The sequence below is a fragment of the Streptopelia decaocto genome (genome assembly GCF_964273445.1).
Source record: "Streptopelia decaocto genome assembly, chromosome: 1".
Lineage (NCBI taxonomy): Eukaryota > Metazoa > Chordata > Aves > Columbiformes > Columbidae > Streptopelia > Streptopelia decaocto.
The window spans coordinates 66081051-66100503 of record NC_138663.1 but is presented as its reverse complement, the minus strand read 5'-3'; the positions used below and the strand labels follow the sequence as shown (position 1 = coordinate 66100503).

Genomic DNA, 19453 nt, shown 5'->3' with positions numbered 1-19453 from the left:
GGTGTAAGACCACTGATTCCCATGGGATAACTCCAAAGGGTATATTTGACCCCATATGTGCCTCATTTACCCAGATACCCTAAAACCTAGAGTCCAGTTTCCCAAGATGACAAAATACCATCCCCATGTGTCGGAAGGGCATAGGTGAACCTTTACCCTAAGTGCAAAGGCTGGCCGTATAGAGATAGAGGAGGCAGGAGGAATGTATAGAGGAGAGGAGAAATGCCACATCTGGCTGTAGAACAAATGACCAATTAGTACTGGCTGTAAGAAAAATTCTCCTGATTCTCAGTGTGTTGTGATGGCGCCGTCTTCTAGTGTTACCGGTTTCTGGAACCAGCATGGGTAATTCTACAGAGACTTGCAGGTCCCTGCAGCTGGGGGAGAAAAGCATAGGATCATTCTTGGTCCTAAGTTTGATATGCTACATCACACCTGCCTTTTGACCAACTAGGGCAAAGCCTCTAGCTTTGCCTCTAGCTAGAGGCTGTCTAAGCCTCTAGCTAGTGCTGTAAAGGCTTTACTCTCATTAGTGGTCTGAAGTCTTGCAGTCTGAGTGACATCCACTAGTGAGAGCAATCATTGCTACTGTTTGGGCCTTCCCTGCTTCTTCCACTGACTACACCCAGACTCAGACCTTCAGCTAACTGATCTGACGTGAGGGGTCGCTGCCACTGAAAGGAGAGAACCTGCTGCCTCTACATGGTCCCATGGCCATGCAGTCCTAGTCATTGGTGGTTGTCTGATCCTCCTGGGAACCACTGCAGGACAACAAACTAGAACACTACCCTGCCAGAAAGCAGTTGTTTTTCTGCAAGTTTAGGTTTCTGAACCAGCTTTACCAGGGTCAAATTAATAGCACAGGCAGTGAAGTGAACCGCCAGGAGTGGGATCCTGTTTGAAGGGCTGTAGTAATTGGGTTGGTTTAGTTAAAAACACACTGAGATAAGTTCCTTGAACTGTTGATGGCTGATCCCTGACCATACAGGGATGTCACAGGAATGGCTCTGAAGCACTTGAGATGTTCTTTCTGAAAGGCTCTTTCACTCTCTTAATGCAGACTGTCATTATCCAGGCCCAAATAACAGAACCCAAATAATTTTCTGAAGCCCACGGGGGCAGGGACACTGCTCAGTTGGCAATATTAGACTGCCACTGTTCTAGGAACTCACAGAGGGAGAGTAAAGGTCCTATAGCACCAGAAAGCACAAGCTGGCTGTTGCTGCAGAAGCGGGAAACTACGTGTCCAAGCCAAGAACTTGTAAGCACATCACAGCCTTGAGGCACATGTTAAAGCCACAAAAACCCCCACAAAACCAACAATCTAACCCAGTTACAAACACACTGCCTGCATCCCCTCATCAGGCCTAGACTGAAAGTGGAATGTGGGAGATGGGATTTACAGCAGTAAGTGGGACTTTCCACTTGTTTCATGGGCATTTTGGAAAAGTTCGCTCTGTGATGTCTCTAGCTAACTATTTATTTGCCTGTATAAAATCTTCCTGCTGTAGGTCTGGTCAAAAAAATGAGCAGTGGAAGTAAATTATCCAATTATTTAAAATATTTTTTCCTTACAAGTTGCTTGTAAACCTGTCTTTATTTCCACAGATGTATTTTGCATTCAAAGTACTTGCCAAGCAGCTTCTGCCAAAAAATTTCAGTGTAGGGTCTGTTTTCCAGAGTGATTATTTTATCTGTTTACTTTTTTTTTACTTTGATGTATGAATGATTCCCTAAATGGTGAGGTATTATTTCTGCTTCTCATCCCAGAGGACTGTAAATTTTTTTTATCCAAAGAGTAAGAAACTATAAAAAGAAAGATGCAACACAATATATAGCCTCTTTAGCAATACAAATATGGATAACACTCATCTGGCACACATACCTTAAACACCCATTTATACAGAACACAACACCCGTTCATGAATAAGAAAATATAAAAATACAAACCTAATAGAACTCCGGAGCCATTTAGTATCAGCCCCATTCTTTGCTCTGTTCTGCAATATTCATCTGTGGCTCTGACAGACTGAGCCATGGCGATAACGTATGAGTGTTACTGATCTCAGCTGTCCACAGACTTTCCCTTGGTTACTGCTGCTGTGGTGGGAGTGGTGGAACGGATGTTGTCTCAGTCGCTCCCATTCAAAGTCTGGTACATTAGCTTAAATCACCGATGAAACAGGGTTGTGTTAAGATGCCAGATCGTGAACTGCAGCAGCTGAGGCACACAGCTAAACAGATTTAATGGGTCTTTTGCTGCTGAAAAGAACGGTCCTGTATGGCTCCCTCCTTCTCTCTCCCCCCGAAAATCTCTATGGGAGGGTTGGAGGTGAGAGTCAGGGGGAATAATAGCATAAAGAAGTGCAGATAAATCAGCCAGAGTGTGACTATCAAAGCTATACTTCTAATTTATAAACCTTTGTTTCCTGAAGTAAAAATAAATTGGTAATGGGATCTCCTTGGGTTGTTTTATTTGTTTCTATCCCAAATGTGTTTTTCGGATCCCGGCTATCTCAGGATGTACTACTCTGTTCTGTCTCATCAGGTTACTGTTCTGCCTGCCTGATAGATACTTAATAGGGAAAAGTGAAAGTTTCACTTGGAAGCCACAAGCAGTGATGTCTGGGAAGAAAAGTGCATCACTCAAATTAATTCATGTTAAAGTTTTATCTTTTAACAAGTAAATTAATATTTTTAATTAAAATATTTTAATTCAAGTTTTATCCTATGTCTTAGCACTTGGCTGGCTGGCACAGATCTGGTGAGGCTGTTCTACAGCCTTGTGGCTTTTTTTTTCCACTTTAGCACCATTTCCTTTTAGCATCTCTCTGTGCACAGTTTGAGGTTTTGTTGGTCTTCCTAGAAATCTGAACTGGAAAAGAGACTCCTTTGAAACACACAACATGGGAATTTTTGTAAGGGAGAAAGTGGATTAATGGGAGATACTTCTTGCTGTTAAAAAGCAGTCTGAGGTCTCATTTATGGACAGTTGAGGTAACTTCTCTAATGCAAGATACAACTTGCAGTCTGGTCAGCAGTTGTGCCATTGCCTGTAGGGAACTGAAACGGGTATTTATTTTTATCCTGCTATTGGCTTATGGGATTTGAAAGTACCTTTTTTAGCTTGCATAACTGTAAATATTGTTATTGGACCTCTCGACCTCATCTCAATGCTTGCTCCAATATTTGACCTCCTGACTTGCTCCAGGAGATGGCAAATTCCACAGGCTGATGACATGCTGGGTGAAGGAGTGTCTCCTGTTATGGAGACTTTTAATTTTGCTGAGTGAGCTCCTTTTCTCATGCTTCGGGATGAGCAAAAAGGTTGGGGACCAATCAGTTCTCCTTAGAGCCTTCTTAAATCTTAATGGCTTCTTCTAGCTCCCTCCTATGCTAGGCCAGAGGCTCATATTGTTTTCAATCTCTTGTTCCCTGTCTAGGCTGGCCATGCAAATGTTGTATAAGAAATGCTAGTAGGTACTGTGCAACGGCTTTGTGCACAGGACCCTCTCCCTACAAATAATAATAAAAAAATCCTGTTTCTCTGTTGTATCACAGTTAACTTTAATGACTGTTCCTTCTACTCGGTCCAGGAGCTCTTTGAGGAGGAGTGAGTCATGCCTCGCCACCCCAGAGCGGGCAGCGCGCATTCCCACAAGCTCTTTGGAAACCCACAGCTGGAAACTTCCAAGAAGACACCTGCTCTGCGTTCAGTGCTCACAGCAGGGACTCAAAAGAGGCTTTAAAACGCACTTTCAACTGAAAGACTATACTCCTTCTCTCACCTCACACTTGTCAAGTCATGTCATTGCCAGGACCTACTGCCTGTCTCAGCTATGTGGACGTATGTAACGCTCTTTCCCTCCCCTCCTTGCACTGTATATCGCCTGGTCATAAGCATGCAGGAACCTGTTTGCATTCACCTATATTTTGTACCATCTGGTGGCTTCATGAAAGGCCTGTAAGGTGTTGCAAAGTAAATCTCAGTAGCATGATTCTTCTTGTGGCAACCTGTGTGGAGGTGGATAGAAACGCTCCACACCTTCCTGCTCTAGAACAGATAGGTGTGCTCTTTTCAGTTTTGTAACTCAATGAACCTTTGACCTTCTGGGCTTATTTATTTAACTATTGTGAAGGCTGAAGACGCTGAGGATCCTTTTTGGCTCTTTGCTTAACCTCAAGATGGGTTGAGAGAGAAAAATCTAAACCTCAGATTTTTCAGAGGTTTATAAGCATTTTAATTGGTGAAGCTGATTTTTTCATCTATGAAACTTGGGCTTCAAATCCATGATAGACCTGAAACTTTCTATTGGGTGGAATGATTTAACATACAGAGAGTTAATTTAAATTTTTATTTAGCATAATTTCCTTCTCCTCTCTGCCCTTTGCCCCCAGTTCCTGGCTTACTGATTTCTGCGTTTTCCCCCTTATTATCTAGTTCTAGGAAAGCATAACCTCTCTCTTCCTCAATCCTAAACAAAGTATATTTTCACACACTTTCACAGCTACGTGTGTATCTTCCTCAGTTATTGTGTCTCTTATCTGAGCATAACTGTTTCCAGATCTTAAAAAACTGTTCTGCACCTTGTATCTCAGTGGAGATACGTTCTGCAGGATCAGGGAGTCTCGGTCTTTCTAGTTAAGAGTAATTGTTCTGGTTATTTCCAAGAGCACAGATCTTGCCTTTGTAGTTTCTTTGATTTGGGCCAAAGAAATAAAAATCGAGACTACAGATAGACTTCCCCACTTTCAGGTCTCAGGATGGTTAAGACCATTACAGACAGAAAAAACAGCTGCGAAATTTGGACCCTGCTGCCAGCCTACCCGGGGCTGGAAGCTGCACCCTGGGACAATGCTTCATATTCTCTCCTTCTCCAGAGTTGTCTGAAGTGTGGATCTGGACTTGAACTTCTGACATTTGACGGGTGTTTAATCTCTTATAGTTCATTTTTCCAAACCCTTGAGTAGTTGCCCTTTCCTAGAACACACGCTGAGCACAAGAAACACCCTTCTTAAAAAACACAAACACTCAGAAGAGGAACACAGAGAACTGAAAGAGCTTCACCAAGAGGTTTTGTTTCTCTATAAACTCCACATAGGAAACCCTGGCCTCTGCACTGCCTCAGCATTTGCTGTATTTATTTCTTTTCCTCCTCTGCAGATTGGGAGCATTTTCTGCCAAACAGAGAAAGGCTTTGTGAGATGAGGAACAGCTCAGGTTTTTGCAGCTTATATAGTATGCGTTGCCTCCTTCTGAGAGCTGAAGGTTAACTTCTGTCCCTGCTGTTTCCCTTTCCCCCAAAAAACAGCTCCATTCAGTAATACCCCTCTTCTTACCCTCACTCTTTTGGAAAAAGGCTCATAGCAGCTCCTGGCAGAACAGGGCAGAGATCCTGCCGCTAGCTTTTCTTGAAAGGAGGACAGAGGAAAAAAGCAGCGCTGAGTTTTCAAGAGAAATTGGCTGCCAAAGCTGAGGAGCAAACAGATATTTCCCCCCTAAACCGGTGATCTTCCCTCCCACTTCTCCCTCCCACGGGTATTCCCCCATGATGAACTCACTTGGAGATTGATGTTCTCCCCTTCTGAGGCCATCCTTTCACCCCCAAGGCTCTTTCCTTTGCAGACAGCGCACGGAGCGGGGCACTCCACGCTGCTGGAGACTCTCTCTTCTCTGGCCCAGGACACGCAGCTGCTGGAACAGACCTGCTATTCATGTGCCGGCGGCCGGCCGCCCGCCTTGGCATCAGCTTGGGGGGGCGAGGGAGGGGGCGGCACGCCAATTCTTCATTGTCCGGGCAGTCCGTGGAACAAGCGTCCCTCTCACAGACTTTCCGTGACAGTCGCGTTCATGACGTGCCTGTGCTACCTCTCCGAGTCCAGCTGAGCCCCATGAGCTCACTGGGGCTGGGATGCGGTGATGCAGCCAGTGTACCAAGAGGTTCCTGGCATGGGCTGTGCAGCCGCAGCAGTGATCTCCATCACTCCCTCTCTTGCCAGCGCACAGCAGAGCCTATGGGTGAAGAACCAACAGTTGGAGAGATTCGGTCCCGAAAGTTGCGCCTGCTGTGCTGCTGCTGCGAAGATATTGTTACGGCTCAAACAAAATTTCCACTTTACTCTGTTTATAGTCACTTCTTCTTGTTTTTCTCCCCAGCCAGAACATCCTTCCCTTCCCCTCCCCAACACTTTTTTTTTCATTGAATTTGATATGTCTGGTCTCAGCTGAAATAAAATCTTGCTTTTTGCTTAAGTTAAAAGCAACTACGAATAACACTGGAATGGAAACATATGCAGCCAGAATCAAGTCACAGTGTAGAAAAATATGTTGTTATTATTAGATGGAATCCTCAGGCAGAAAAATGAGTGTACTTCTCTAGATTTTAGAGAAACAGAGAGCAGAGCTGTTCTGTAGTACCTGCAGATCAAGTAAGTGTGTTTGGCTTTTGAAGGATAATTTCTATATTTATAGCAGCATAGAAAATTTATGGTAAGTAATATATTCTAGTCAAACAGTTTAGCCAAATGTGTGTTCTAGTGCTCCAGCCTGACTAAAAGTGCTGACAAGTCTGTCAGTAGACCCTGTTGCATTGATGCTCCCCAGCAAAAGGCCTTGTTTTGCAATGAAAATACCAGTGCTTAGTTCTGCAAGATCATTTCAAAGTGCTGATGAGCTTAGCCTCCCTGCATTCCTCTCAAACAGCTTTTTTGTTTGTTTGCTTTTGTTGCTTTTTCTTTTAGCTTACAGACATGTGTGATAAAGCAGTGAGATATGTTTAGGCACCAGGCTAACATGTCACAGGAAAGCAGGGCTAGGATACAGCTCATTTCATTCGTAAGGGCTGGCCTAAGGCTAAAAGCCCATCATGAACCATGAGGCTGATTCTATAATCAAAATCCACCCTCATGGCTCCTACTTTTGAATGAAAACTAAGATCCCTGTATCTTGTTACCACTGAAGTGATTGAATCCTGCAGGGAAATGGAGGTGAGGGAAAAGAGGCCACCCATTGCTACTCTTCAGCACCTGTTGGCCTCTTTTTAACCCCAAATGCAGCCATCTGCTGCTGACTTGCTCTCCTGATGGGAATCTGTAAATTAACTAAAAACTCTCTGTAAGTATACTATTGCATAGATGTTAATATAGGTAACTACCTCTCTTAATTTACTCTTTTTAGTGTAGGCTAGAAAAAGATGCTATGGTGGATCAGTTTATAAATAAATATTCTTTATTAATGGATAATTCATGCTGGGTGGGTGTCTGCTGTGTCTATTGAGGAGTTAAAACGACTTCGTGTTGTGCAGGTCCTTTGTGGACAGGCTTCCAGCAAACAACCCATGAAGCCTGGCTGAAGTTTTTTGAGTACCTATATGTGCCATAAGCATAAAAACAAGTCTAAAATATCTTCTAGTGGTCAGACAGGAATGAACTATCTGTAATTTTATTTCATAGATAAATATCACCAGTGTACAAATTTCAGACAAGACTGCATCATATATAACAGTGTGCCTTTTTAAAACTACTTTTTTTCTTAGTAATCTATCTAAATGCTATGCTAAGGGCTTTTTGGTGGTGTTGTGTGGGTTTTTTTTAATTTTTCCACTCTCCAGAGAGTAATAATCTTGCGCTATGTCCTCAGAATACCTACAGAAATCAGTCAGAAAGTACAGTAAGCCTTGTGTCCTTGTGGATACTTCAGTCAAACCAGGTTCCCAATCCCCTCTCCCAAGATAATGTGAAAGAGTCTTCCCGCAGAGCCTATTGGTAATAATGGTTGTATCAGCCTCCCTTGAAGTGTCTCGAGCAAAACACATTACAGTGAGAAAACTTGAAACAGTAAAATTTCTCTTGGAAATTATTTGTCTATATCCTTAATAGCAACGCTCAGAGCCAAAAAACATGAGAAGATAGAGCAGTGGGTTTATTCTAACTTGAATGTAAAAAGCTGCCTGAGAAAAAACAAATGCCCCCATGAACACAGTTATAACTAAGATTTAGTTGTTACTGAATGCAATTAGGAAGAACTACATTTTTCAAACAATCTTTCTAGTAGCTCTTTTATTATGATATAAGAATGCACCACTGTAACGGTCCAAAGATTAAGGCATAGAAAATGTAGCCCAACTTCTAAAAGGGATTGTGTGGCAGGAGTGGCAGCACTCAGCAGCCCCCAAACTCTCTTCCAGTCTATTTTGATAAAGACAAATGGGAGACGTCCAAGACTTGGCTGTTCCAATGGATGTTGATTGATTAGAGAGTCCTTCTGGTATATGCATACAAGAGACGGATGGGGCAAGAGCAACATTCCTTGAAAGGAGGGTGGGGAGCATCTGGGGCATGACGAAGAACAAGTATGTGATTGCCATTGTGAGATCAACCCACGCTAGCTGAGAGTGGAGGCTCTGTGGATCGGCCACATTCACCTGGGAGGAGCACGCATGGCAAAGTTGCTTATTTCCACCCCCATCCACTTGTGCCAGCCAAAGTGCTTGTGCAGCCACCCAATAAACCAGACAGAAGAGCTTCTTCCAGCTGGAAAATAAAAAATAAATTCCCAGGCTATTTTTTTGGCTGGGATGAGATCCCTGACCTGGTTCTGCACATATCTGCACAAACACTCATGCTGGCAACAGGGAGGGCGCCTGGCGGGAAATGGAAAAAGCAGCTGGGAGTGGAGAAGGGTGGGGACAAGCCAGTTCAAGCAGCATTGCTGCTGAATGTGTAACCACAACCTTGCAGTGCTGGTGCCACCACCGGGGCTGGCCTCTGCAAAAGTGACATGAGAAGAAGAGCTGCAGTTCTTGGGCTTCAGAACTAGCCAGTAGGGACCACTGGCAGCACAAAGGAGGCCATGCTGTGTGAAGACTGATGCAAGAACTGCTTTTCCTCACCACTCTCAGGTTACTTGTGATACCCGAAAGAACCATAACCAAGACTGCAAGAGTTTCTGTAGGACAACTACACTTCTAACAGAGCAAATAACAGGGCAACTTCACTTCTTAACCCTTCCCAGGCCTCCATTTTGTGTTACAGAAGTGGTTTGGTTTGGGTTTTGAGACACACTTTCTCCATTCTGTAATTTTGGGTCACCTCTTCATTAGATCAGGAAAGAAGTGTGCTGTTGATCTATTATGGGTGCATTCACCTGATTGCCTGAGAGGATATGAAAAGAGTTTGACTTGTCTAGCTTTACACAATGAAAACCAAGAGGGGTACTCATGCCAACAACAAATCCACTAAACTGGAAAACTCTAGGGAGATGGAAATGCAGCATTAGCATAGGAACTAGTTAATAAACTGGCCAAGAAAAAAATGCCAGGTTAGACATTAGAGGAAGGTTCTTGGCTGCCTAAGTGCTGATGTTCTGGAGAAGCCAGCCAGTGAGAGTAGCAAGGACAAGAAACCAAACCGGACTGGAGATGCAGTTTGCTGAGTTTACCAAAAGGATTACCTGATACAGCTGCCTGGGACAGCCAAGGACTGACCCTGCTAATCATTCTTGTCCTGGGTCCTCTTTTCTCTGTTTCACTGGTGGTTGTCTTTGAAGAGCAAAACTCAGCAATACCGTAGTGCATGCTGCTGCAAAAGTGAAGGCAAGTGACTAGGTAGCCAAGGGCTCATTTTTAAAACTTCCTTTAGGAGCTTTAATCCCACCGTATTTCAATTAATGGTAGGGTTATAGCTCCTGGTTGGTAGGACTAGCTTCATCTTTCATAGCAGAGAACCACTGAGCATAGCCTAGTGTTTGGAAGGGCAATAATCTTAAGAAAGCCCTGGAGACAAAGAACACAAAAATGCAAGTAATACTTCTAAAATTCTCCGAGATGGTGATAAATGAACATGTACTTATCCAATGCATCATTAAATTATACAAAATCAGGCCAGAAGGGCTTTTTAAGGAGTCACCAACTCTTTCTCCAGCTCCAGTGGGTCATTGGTATCTGTCCGGTCAGCACAGACATTGCTCCAACCTGCTTGAAAAGGGTTCCAAATGCAGAGATTTAAACGGCAGCCTATTCCAGTGCTTCAGTAACACTATCCTAACAGCGAGAAATGGGTTTTTTTGCTAATATCTAATAAAGAAACATGCCTGCTGTGATTTTAGCCTGTTATTCTTATCCTTTCCACGTGGGAGAGAAGAGATTATTTCCTTCCTTTTTGTTGCAGTCGTTTACATTTTTGAGGACTGTTATCATGTCTCTGTTCAGTCTTCTCCATATTTAAGAAAACAAAAATTCCTTTGCAGTTTCCTCATAGGTTATATTTCATAGATCTCTGAGTGCTCTTGTTGCTCTCTGAACTCTTTCCTGTCGAATTGTTGGAGAGTTTTGAACTGTTGGCAGTCTGCATTAGCACAGGTGAAAAATGGACATGGGGGTGTAAGTGAAAGAAATAAGAGAGAAATAATCTTCGGTGTATTTGGACTGATAATGGGAGTCTGAAGCATAGACTGTAATTTTTTTTGAGTCTGACTAAGTGTGAGCTCTCTGTCTGTCCTTGAGAGAAAATAACTGCTTCCCACTGGAAGGCCAGGACAGATGCTAGACAAGAAAGATTCTTTTATCATTCTTCAACTTTTAAAAATGTTGTGGGAAGCCACAGTCAGAGTGAGACAAAGGTGGATCAGGCTGTAGGGGGTTCTGGGTCAGCTCCTCAGCAACAGCTGAAGCTCATGTAACCAGCTACCAATAACTCCCAGAAATCCTAGCAGCCCCCGTTTGTTTTGGTTCTCGAAGGAAAGATTTGGAGTGATGAAACCATGTCCCATTTGGAGAATGGTCTCTGAAGCCTGAATGCTCTTTTCTGGGTGCTAGACTGTTGGATTTTTTTTTTCTTTCTTTCTTAGTCAAACATCTGCACTGGAAAGGTAGATTAAGAACATTAATTAGCCACAGGCCTGGCAGGAGAAGCTATGGCTCAACAAACAGGGAGCTCAGCTGGACTACAGCCTGACTGTCACTTCCTTGAGCTCTCTGAGAGCTCAAGTGGACAAATAACTCCGATGTCAATCCTTATCTTCCACAGGGCAAGGCGTGAGAGGTTAGAAAAGAGTTATGTGCATTCCAGTATACACCCCCTCTCTTTAACACCTCAGCCACAGCCTACGGAAATTACAGGTTGCTTCATGCTCTCTTTTCATCTATTACTTCAAGACAGATGGATACTTGAAGCTTTTTCAACACCAGTGGGTCAGGAGGCACGCACGTGTGCACACACACATGCACACACGCACAGGCACACCCCCATTACATGCTTGTTAACACTGCACGGTCTTTTAGAGAATCATAATACATTCTTTTATTCTGAGTCCTCCAGTGATTACCGAAACATCTTGCATGATACTTCTGAAAATAAAATTTGCTGCTATCTGAATTTCCTTGTGGATATTTCTACTGACTTTGGTGCTTATGGCCTTGGTCCATATCTGACTTTGGCCCCAGCACTGTTTCCCAGTCTTGCTGTGCCTGGAAGCTCTGAAAGCCATTTTCCAGGGTAAAGCTTGGAAAGCTCATCTAATTAAGACTCCTTTGAGTTTCTTCTGGAAGTCTCCTCTCAATCTGGCCCTTGGGAACTGGGCGAAATTAGGATCTCCCCTTCTCGCCACTTTCTGCATTGGCACTTTTCCTGGTGTTCCTCCCCACTTGGACTGAGTCTTTCCCGAATCTGATCCTGGTGTCAGATTTTGCCATGAGCACATTTTGCATACTGTGAGCAAATGCTGCAAAGCTCCCTATGTGGCATTTCACCTGTATGACATTTTTGCAAGGACCTAGAACTTGAAGCTCAAACACTGTCTGGGATTATTCACACCATCTAATTCAGAATATTTGGATCACCCCCATTTGCTTCAGCTGGAGCTGAATACATTTTGCAGAAAACAAACAAATCATCTGAAATGAACACCTCCCAGATTCCCTCTCTTGTACCCTCCCTCCTTCCAGTGTGCATCCCCATCTCCCCACCTACTGCTGCAGAGAACTGACCCAACGATAAGCCGAGGAATGGATCTGGAAATGGTATGTTAATGGCATTCCCTTCTGCCACCTTTGTTTATTCCCATCTTAATGCCACACACTAAATAGAAAAGAAACCCTCAGCTTTGCTTACTCTCTCCCTTCCCCCACCTCTGCCCTCCTGACAAAGTTTCCAAATAAACCTTGAAACCCACTATCAGTTGTAAAACCTCTAATCAATGAAAGACACAGGAGCCAGTAATATGAAACCCTTCACCTCAAGATCTTAGTGTTTCTTACTGAACTTCAGCCTTTAAGGTCAGGCATTCTAGCCGCTGTTTGACTTGATGCTCATTGAATACAAAGTCAAACAAGGGGCAAGTCTGAGTAGGTTATTCTTCTGTTTACAAAGCAAGCAGCATATTGACTTCTGGCAAAGTGGACATTAAAGGGCATCCTCACCTGGAGGACAGTGGGGAAAAACAGGGAGAAATTTGGTATGGCAGGACCTGGAGTATCATTCTCAGTGGGCTACTTTGCCCCCAAGTATTGATGAACTGCAAACAACTCAAGAAGCAAAGACTGCAGGACAGTAAAAGATATAATTTGTAAGGAACTGTTTTAAAAGCAAAGCAAGTGGAGGATAGCTGAAGTCTGTACATCCTAAAAAGCCCCTTTAAATCCACAGAAAGTCCTCTTGTCTACAGTTAGCTTTACAGCAGCCCTGAAGGGAGACAGCAGGGGAGGGGGAGATTCCACCAGTATTTGAAACAAAAGGGAGGAGGGAAGTTATTTAAGGAGGTAAAAATACAAGTACAATGGAATGAAATTAAAACAGCAGCAACTGACAATTATACAAGATTTTGGCACCATGTCTTCAAGGAGAGTAAACCCCATGTTTTTATGGTGGTTCTAATTTGATGTGATTTATCCCTGAGAAGTGTACAAGACAAAATAATTGATTTTTATGATGGAAGGTGGGATTAGGAAACATAATGCAGTTATTGGATCTGTGTCTTGAATGTACTTTTGCTTTCTTGCTGCAGGGTTACAGGAGAAAACAGAATTATCAGGCTCAAACATGGTTTCTGTACAGACGTTTATGGATACATTGTTCCTCCCTGCTAGGATCTCCCTACAACAAATGGGGACTAAGAGGTTTTAGTGTCTGGTGTCTTGAAACAATTTTGTCAACAAGCAGCTGCTTTCTGTTTATGTTTTAAAGACAGTCTATTTAGTTAAATTGCCAAGCATTACAAGTGCTGTGGCTACAGCGGTGCCTCAGGTCAAGACCAGAAATACAAAGTGCAATAATGTATATTATTCAGAAGGTCATGCTACTGAGGACAACCCACCCTGTAGTCACTGGAAAGATTTTCTCTGTCTTTAAAGGGCTTAAGAGCGACCATGTACTAATCCAGTAACTACGTGCAATATATATATTTATTTGCTGTCAAACTCTCTTTTTGTACTGAAAATTGCAAATCAAAAACTTGCCCTCAATCTGTTTTGATTTGTATTTAACATTGTCTGGTGCAGACACAAGAGGTACTAAAGCGTTTTTACTTTAACTCTGTCACTTCTTCAGCATTTGCGATATTTGTGAGAAGCACTTTTAGAGAACTTTTGTAGTAAAATTTCCCAGTGGAATGGGAGAATTTCAGGCCTGACAGTTGATGAAAATCACTGGTCTCTACAGTTTTGATTCTGAATCAGACACAAGGATTTCACTGGTGTGGTTCCAAAGGCTTTGCTGGAATCCCTCTGATTTACACCCATATGAGATCAGCATTAGGCCCCAGTGTTTTCTTTTTTCATTTGTTATTCTTGGCCTTAGTGTCCTTTTACCACTGTTGAATACAATGTTCCTAAAACACCAGATGTGCTTGGGAGATGAGGGAATATGGCGAAAAAAAAAAATAGATTGCAGGGATTCACTGAGCAACACATGATCTTCTTTTGCCCTGTAGTCTAAATTCCGGGCTTTTACACCAGTATAACTGCATTTATTTCTACAGGTCTGTTTCTGATTACCGTTGGGAAATGAAGTTATAAATCCTTCCTAGTAGAAGTACTTTTGTTACAGTAGCTCCTTAACAGGATCATTGTGCTATGCACAATATTAGCTTGTATAATGACTGATGTTTAATATACAACATTAGCCACAAATTCTGTACAAATGCTGGGTTTCCAATCACTTTTATAATGTTTTATAATATGTCGCTTACTGCTTTCAAAGTATTACGGGTTTTGTTGCTCTTTCACTACAGGGATCTCACTCAGTGCTCACATTGGGTGCTTGGAGATCTTATGTAACACAGTTATTACACACAGTTCATACCAGTTATCACATAGTTTATACCAGTTAAAACTGACGGGAGATCCAAATCTGCCCCAGTATCCAGAGTCCTTTGATGTGGTAAGAAGAACAGGTTCAAATCTGCAGGGTGCTGGCCACTCCAATCTTAAAAAGCAAAGCACTAAGCTATAATAAGTGCTGAGCTTTAGTTCAATGAGTAATGCGACCAAATGACCTGTCTGCTCTTCAACCTGCCCAGCCCAGCCCTGTGCCAACAGGGAAGCCAAGGCTGCATGTGATCACCTACATTATTTTGTGCTTGAACCTGAGACCTGGCTACTATAGCCAAGCTATAGTGAGATACTCACAAAGGCATCTGTTTAAATGTCTGAGGCACCTTCACTGATTATGGAAGTTACAGGGAATTGTCTTCTCCCATCTTGTAGTTGTTTGTTCACTATTGCCAGTGAAGACCAGGCTGCAGGTAAGGGAAACGAATGAAGGGGGGAAAACAAACAAACAAACAAACAAACAAACAAACAAAAGCCAAACAGAGAGCATCAACAGCATTTTACTGTGAATCCCATCAGAAAGTAGCTTTTAGTTTGCTAGGGTGAGCTGTTGCTGAAGTATTGTGTATCTTTAATTAGTCTTTTGGGATGATAAATGTTTTGAAACATTTCTTAAAGCATTGACACTCATGCAGGCAGTAACAGTAAATTTAGTACTTTAGAGTCATGTTTTGCTCTCATTTATACCACAGTATATTTGGAGTCAATCACTTGATGTCAGAAATTTAACCCAAAATAACACCAGTACAGATGATGTGAGAATCTAGTCCAGTGACTATCCACTTTCTACTGCACCCACTAAACTGCATTCAAATGATGCAATGGGAGTGAGATTCAACCCTCCCTTGCATGTGCATGAATAAAAGTTTTGGTCGTTCCAAGTGACACTGTCCATCCTGGTTTAGCCATGAAGCAAAGATAGAAGAGAGGATAAAAAAGTGCTACCCTTGATACCAACTTTGCTTCCCCAGGATTTGTAACTGACTCAGATTCTCTGGCAGAAAGCAGAGACCTTGTGGCAGACACCTACCAGAGGGATTACATCAATATGGTCATTTATTATGTCTGGTTCTCCAGGCACAAATTATTCTTATAAGGTACTCAAAACACAGACAGGGTTAGTCCCTCTTCTCCTAAAAAATATTAGAAAATGATATTGCTATACTTTCCTCTGAGCCAATCTCCAGCATGTTATTTAGCAGGCAGGGTGTTTTATATGGTGGTGGCTTTCAGCTCAGAAGTAAAATCAGGGACTTAACTAATTTTGCCAATTAAAATCCTGTATCACTTTCTTTGTAAATGTCTCTTATGCAGATAACGTCCTCGATTGGTAATTAATTGATTTCTGTCTAAAATTCCCTCTTAGTTTTATTAAGAACATGATATTCAGTAGTTTATGCTTAGATCTCTCAAGTAATACATGCTCTCTGCCTAAAACACTGTCTTTCATCCCAGAGGTGGCTGAATTGCAATGGTGAGCAAGATGCTCTTTCTGTATACAGTAAATAATCAAGTGGTGAATTAAATTAGATGCTTGGAGCTCCTTGGACAGAAGATACAGCATAAATGTCAGTCACTCCTTGGAAGGAGTATATGTGGGCTCTGGATGATGGGTAAAGTCAAAATGCCCAGGAGTGTTGAGACTCTAACAATGTAAGCTGAAGGCTTACATTGAGCCATCCATTTTCCTCTTTTTGTAGCCTTTTTATTTTTCACTGTTACAAAAAGTACATTTGAAAAGGACTTACTATTGTATAAGTAAAGGGTGTCAAAGACATTGAAAAAATAAATCTCTGTAGCTTTAAAAAACCTTCCCCCTTCTGCTGTCTTATCCAGTGTATTTCATCTGGGATCTGAAGGGGTTGCTCAAGGAATAAGAGACAACATCATACCTTTATTCATGTTTAAAAGTGCCTACTAGGGTGATGATTCTGTGACATGGATCTTAGTGACAGGTGATCAAATACCTGTGCCCCGGAAGTTTTAAGGACTTGATCAAAATGCACTGAAGGTAATGGAAACATCCCAAGTGACTACAATGTAGCTCCAGAACTTTAAATTCTGCTACCATGCTTGAGCAATTTCAAATGTTTGCTCTTTGTGCTGTAAATCTATTCCAGCAGGATAATTACGTATCAATATTCCTTTACAAAGTGATTGTGGTGCTCATCAAGGTAGTAAGCAAAGGGAAAACAAATATATGTTATTTTTCAGTCCACCATACCATACTTAGTTCAAAGTGAATTTCATGTCTCGAAAAGTGTCAGGGTGCAGGCGTTCTCCTTTCATCTACAAACACTTACTCCAGCAGCAGAACAAAAGCCCTCTCCAGACTGATCCCTGACAGTACATCTTCATACTGAAGAGACTTCAAATGGCAGGCCCTCTAGGTCCTTGATCTGTCTGGCAGCCTCTGCAACAAAGGGGCAAATTTGTGATGGTGCTTTTTATGATACGCTTCTCTAGCAGAAACTCAACTGGGAGTTTCAAATTGTCTCGGAGATCAGTGCTGTCTAATATTACTATTCACTGGTGTTCTAAAAATAGTTATGATTAGATTATAATAGATAGAAACCCACAGAAATGGCTTAGAATGCTAAAAGTCTGTTTGGAATAGACAGAATTATTCCTAGTGAAATGTATCATTATGCCAGAAAAGAAAAATAAAATAAATAGCTCCCAAAGGAAAATAGTGTTGTTTTTGGTTTTGTTTTTGTTTTTAACATATGCCCATTAAGTAATATGAAGGGTAGTTTGTTTTGTGCAAGAAAAAAAAAGTCTGGACTGTAGACGCCAAGAAATATGATAACAAAAGCATTTCTCACAAACATCACCAGTCTCGTGGAAACACTGACCATGATACCTGATTATATCAGGCATCTGTGACTGCCCATTGTGTAGGAGTTACAAGGTCATGGTGACTTAAACAGGCAAAGGAGAATCATAGTCCTTCCATGGGCAATTATGAGTTAGCATGATAAGGTAACCCTCTTGCTTATAGATGCCTGAAACAGGACTTCCAGTATCCACTATTTGCAACTACCAAACTTAATCCTGATTTTTTTTTTTTTCTTTATAGTAGAATTACTGTTTCAGGAACAATTCTCCTTCCTTGAAAACTAGTTTAGAAATTTGCCCTGTCAGGCAACATCAGCCAGCTGAATGTAAACATCATCCTTGGAACTGTTCTTTTATCCTGGGCACGTCCAGACAGAGGCTCCAGGCCTTCACTACCTGTTCCCTGATTTGAAGCATCACAAACAGATGTTTGCCCTCATCGCTGAGGGCTGCTCGCAATGTGCATCCCTCAGTCATGAAGGAGAAAAGAGAGCAAAGAAAGAAGAACAGCTTTACAAGGAGCTTGGATGAAGTGATACTGATAGAGGAAATTTCCTTCTCTTAACCATCACAGGACAGTCTTGCCTCCTGCCAGCTTATGATAATGAACACCACTGGCACTTGCCTGAAAGCATCTCGGTTTAAGCTTTTTTCCCCATAATGAATCAGAGGAAAGGAACAATTGAACCCATCAAATAGGAAAAATCCCTGTGTGCTTCTGCCCAGGCAGAAGTGCCTGATGGATACCCTAGGGGAAGGGCTGCCTTTGTGTTGGACTGTTGGACGGGTCTGTCTGTCCATCCCCTACGGAAGCATTGCGTCTGCTCCTCCCTATTTGCATCGGTCATCTGGGACCCATGCCCTCGGGCAAATTCCCAGCACCTCTGCATTTTTTATGACAGAGCTGGACCAGCTGCTTCTGCCAGCTTCTTAGAGGGGCCAGCATGCCCTGCTATGAGCAGTAGCAGGAAGAGAAGGACACTGTGCCCTTCTGCCAGCCCCTACCTAAAAAATAAACTTCCAATTTACTTTTCGATAGCCCTAAAGTAGACACAAAGGGACACTTTGTACCCAGAGAGGCATCATGCTACCAGCAGCACTGGGAGACAGAGGAACATCTTCATTGGTACCGGCAGCCTGCTGTGTGCTGTCGTCTCACGTGTGGAGCAGGGTGTGACAGCAATTAGCTTTTCTTTGAAAGAGATGGGGAGAAAAAGAGGAATTCCATTCACACCATAAGATTTTATTCTCAGGTTTTTTTTGTCCCCGCCTGTGTCTGTCTATCTGAGGTGCTCCTGTATTCTAGCATCACAGAGATCCAATGGATAATACAATAAAAACAATTAGAAAACTGGACCACAGAAAAGGAATGGAAGGAAACAAAATAGAGGACAACTGAAAAAATAAACAAACAACCCTCATACTTTACACTTACAAATTCCCTCTCAGACTAAAGGCTAACAAGAAGTACTTTCAAGGAATGGGCAAAACAAAAAGACATTAATTGCTATGACCCACAAGTACACATATTATGTTTTAAAAGCAAATAAAGACTGGCCAACAGCACAGGGACAACCTAATTTTCTAGGTAAATTGTAGAGCAGTCAGATTTTTTGTTTTGAAAATGCCTTTTGAGAGCTCTCTGCCCAGTGAGCTCTGTGGGTTTACTCCAGAGGATGACACGAGCCTGAAAGCTTCTTCAGCTTTAGACTGTCTGTACCAGAGTCCTGAAAACTTCCCCTGATTGTTTCAAAGATCCATTTTGTTTGATTTTTTAAATATCTTTTAACTGTTTTCTACCTCTATAAAATTTCTACTCTCTCCTCAGTTCTTTTAGTACAATTTAGGACCAACTCCACAGAAGTCGGTGGTGCTTGATATAAAACCTGCCTCTCTGAAATACTGTTCGGGTTTTTTTTCCAATTGTTTTTCCAGCAGCATCGGCATTTCCTCCTCCTCCCCAAACCACTTCACCTTTTTCCAGTCTTCTATTCTTTTGACTATTATTTTCAGTACACCAATAACAATATTGATGTAAGTCCAGTCCAGAGTGCTTAAAATAATAGAAAACCGCAGGCAAACCCTTTGGCTTCTTTTTTTGTGCTCAGTGTGGAACTGTTAGCACAAAAGCTTAGAGCTGATAATGAGCAACGCTCTTGCAAAGGATGCTGGGACACTAAGCTAGTTTTGTGGGCTGATCCTAAGTATAAGGAAGTTAATGCATGGCTTTATACTTCAGGTTCCAAGATGATGGGCTGGTATCAGGTTTAAAGAGGATGTATAATAGGCTG

General features: G+C 42.3%; 1 protein-coding gene across 1 annotated transcript in view; it reads right to left on the bottom strand.

Moving 5' to 3' along the window:
- NINJ2 (ninjurin 2) overlaps positions 1–6069 on the bottom strand; it is a 51739-nt gene extending 45670 nt beyond the window's left edge. Inside the window, exon 1 of the mRNA XM_082043161.1 lies at positions 5563–6069. Coding sequence (XP_081899287.1) covers positions 5563–5595 — 33 coding nt within the window. The 5' untranslated portion in view covers positions 5596–6069. The remainder of the gene's footprint in view (positions 1–5562) is intronic.
- Positions 6070–19453: the final 13384 nt, after the last annotated feature.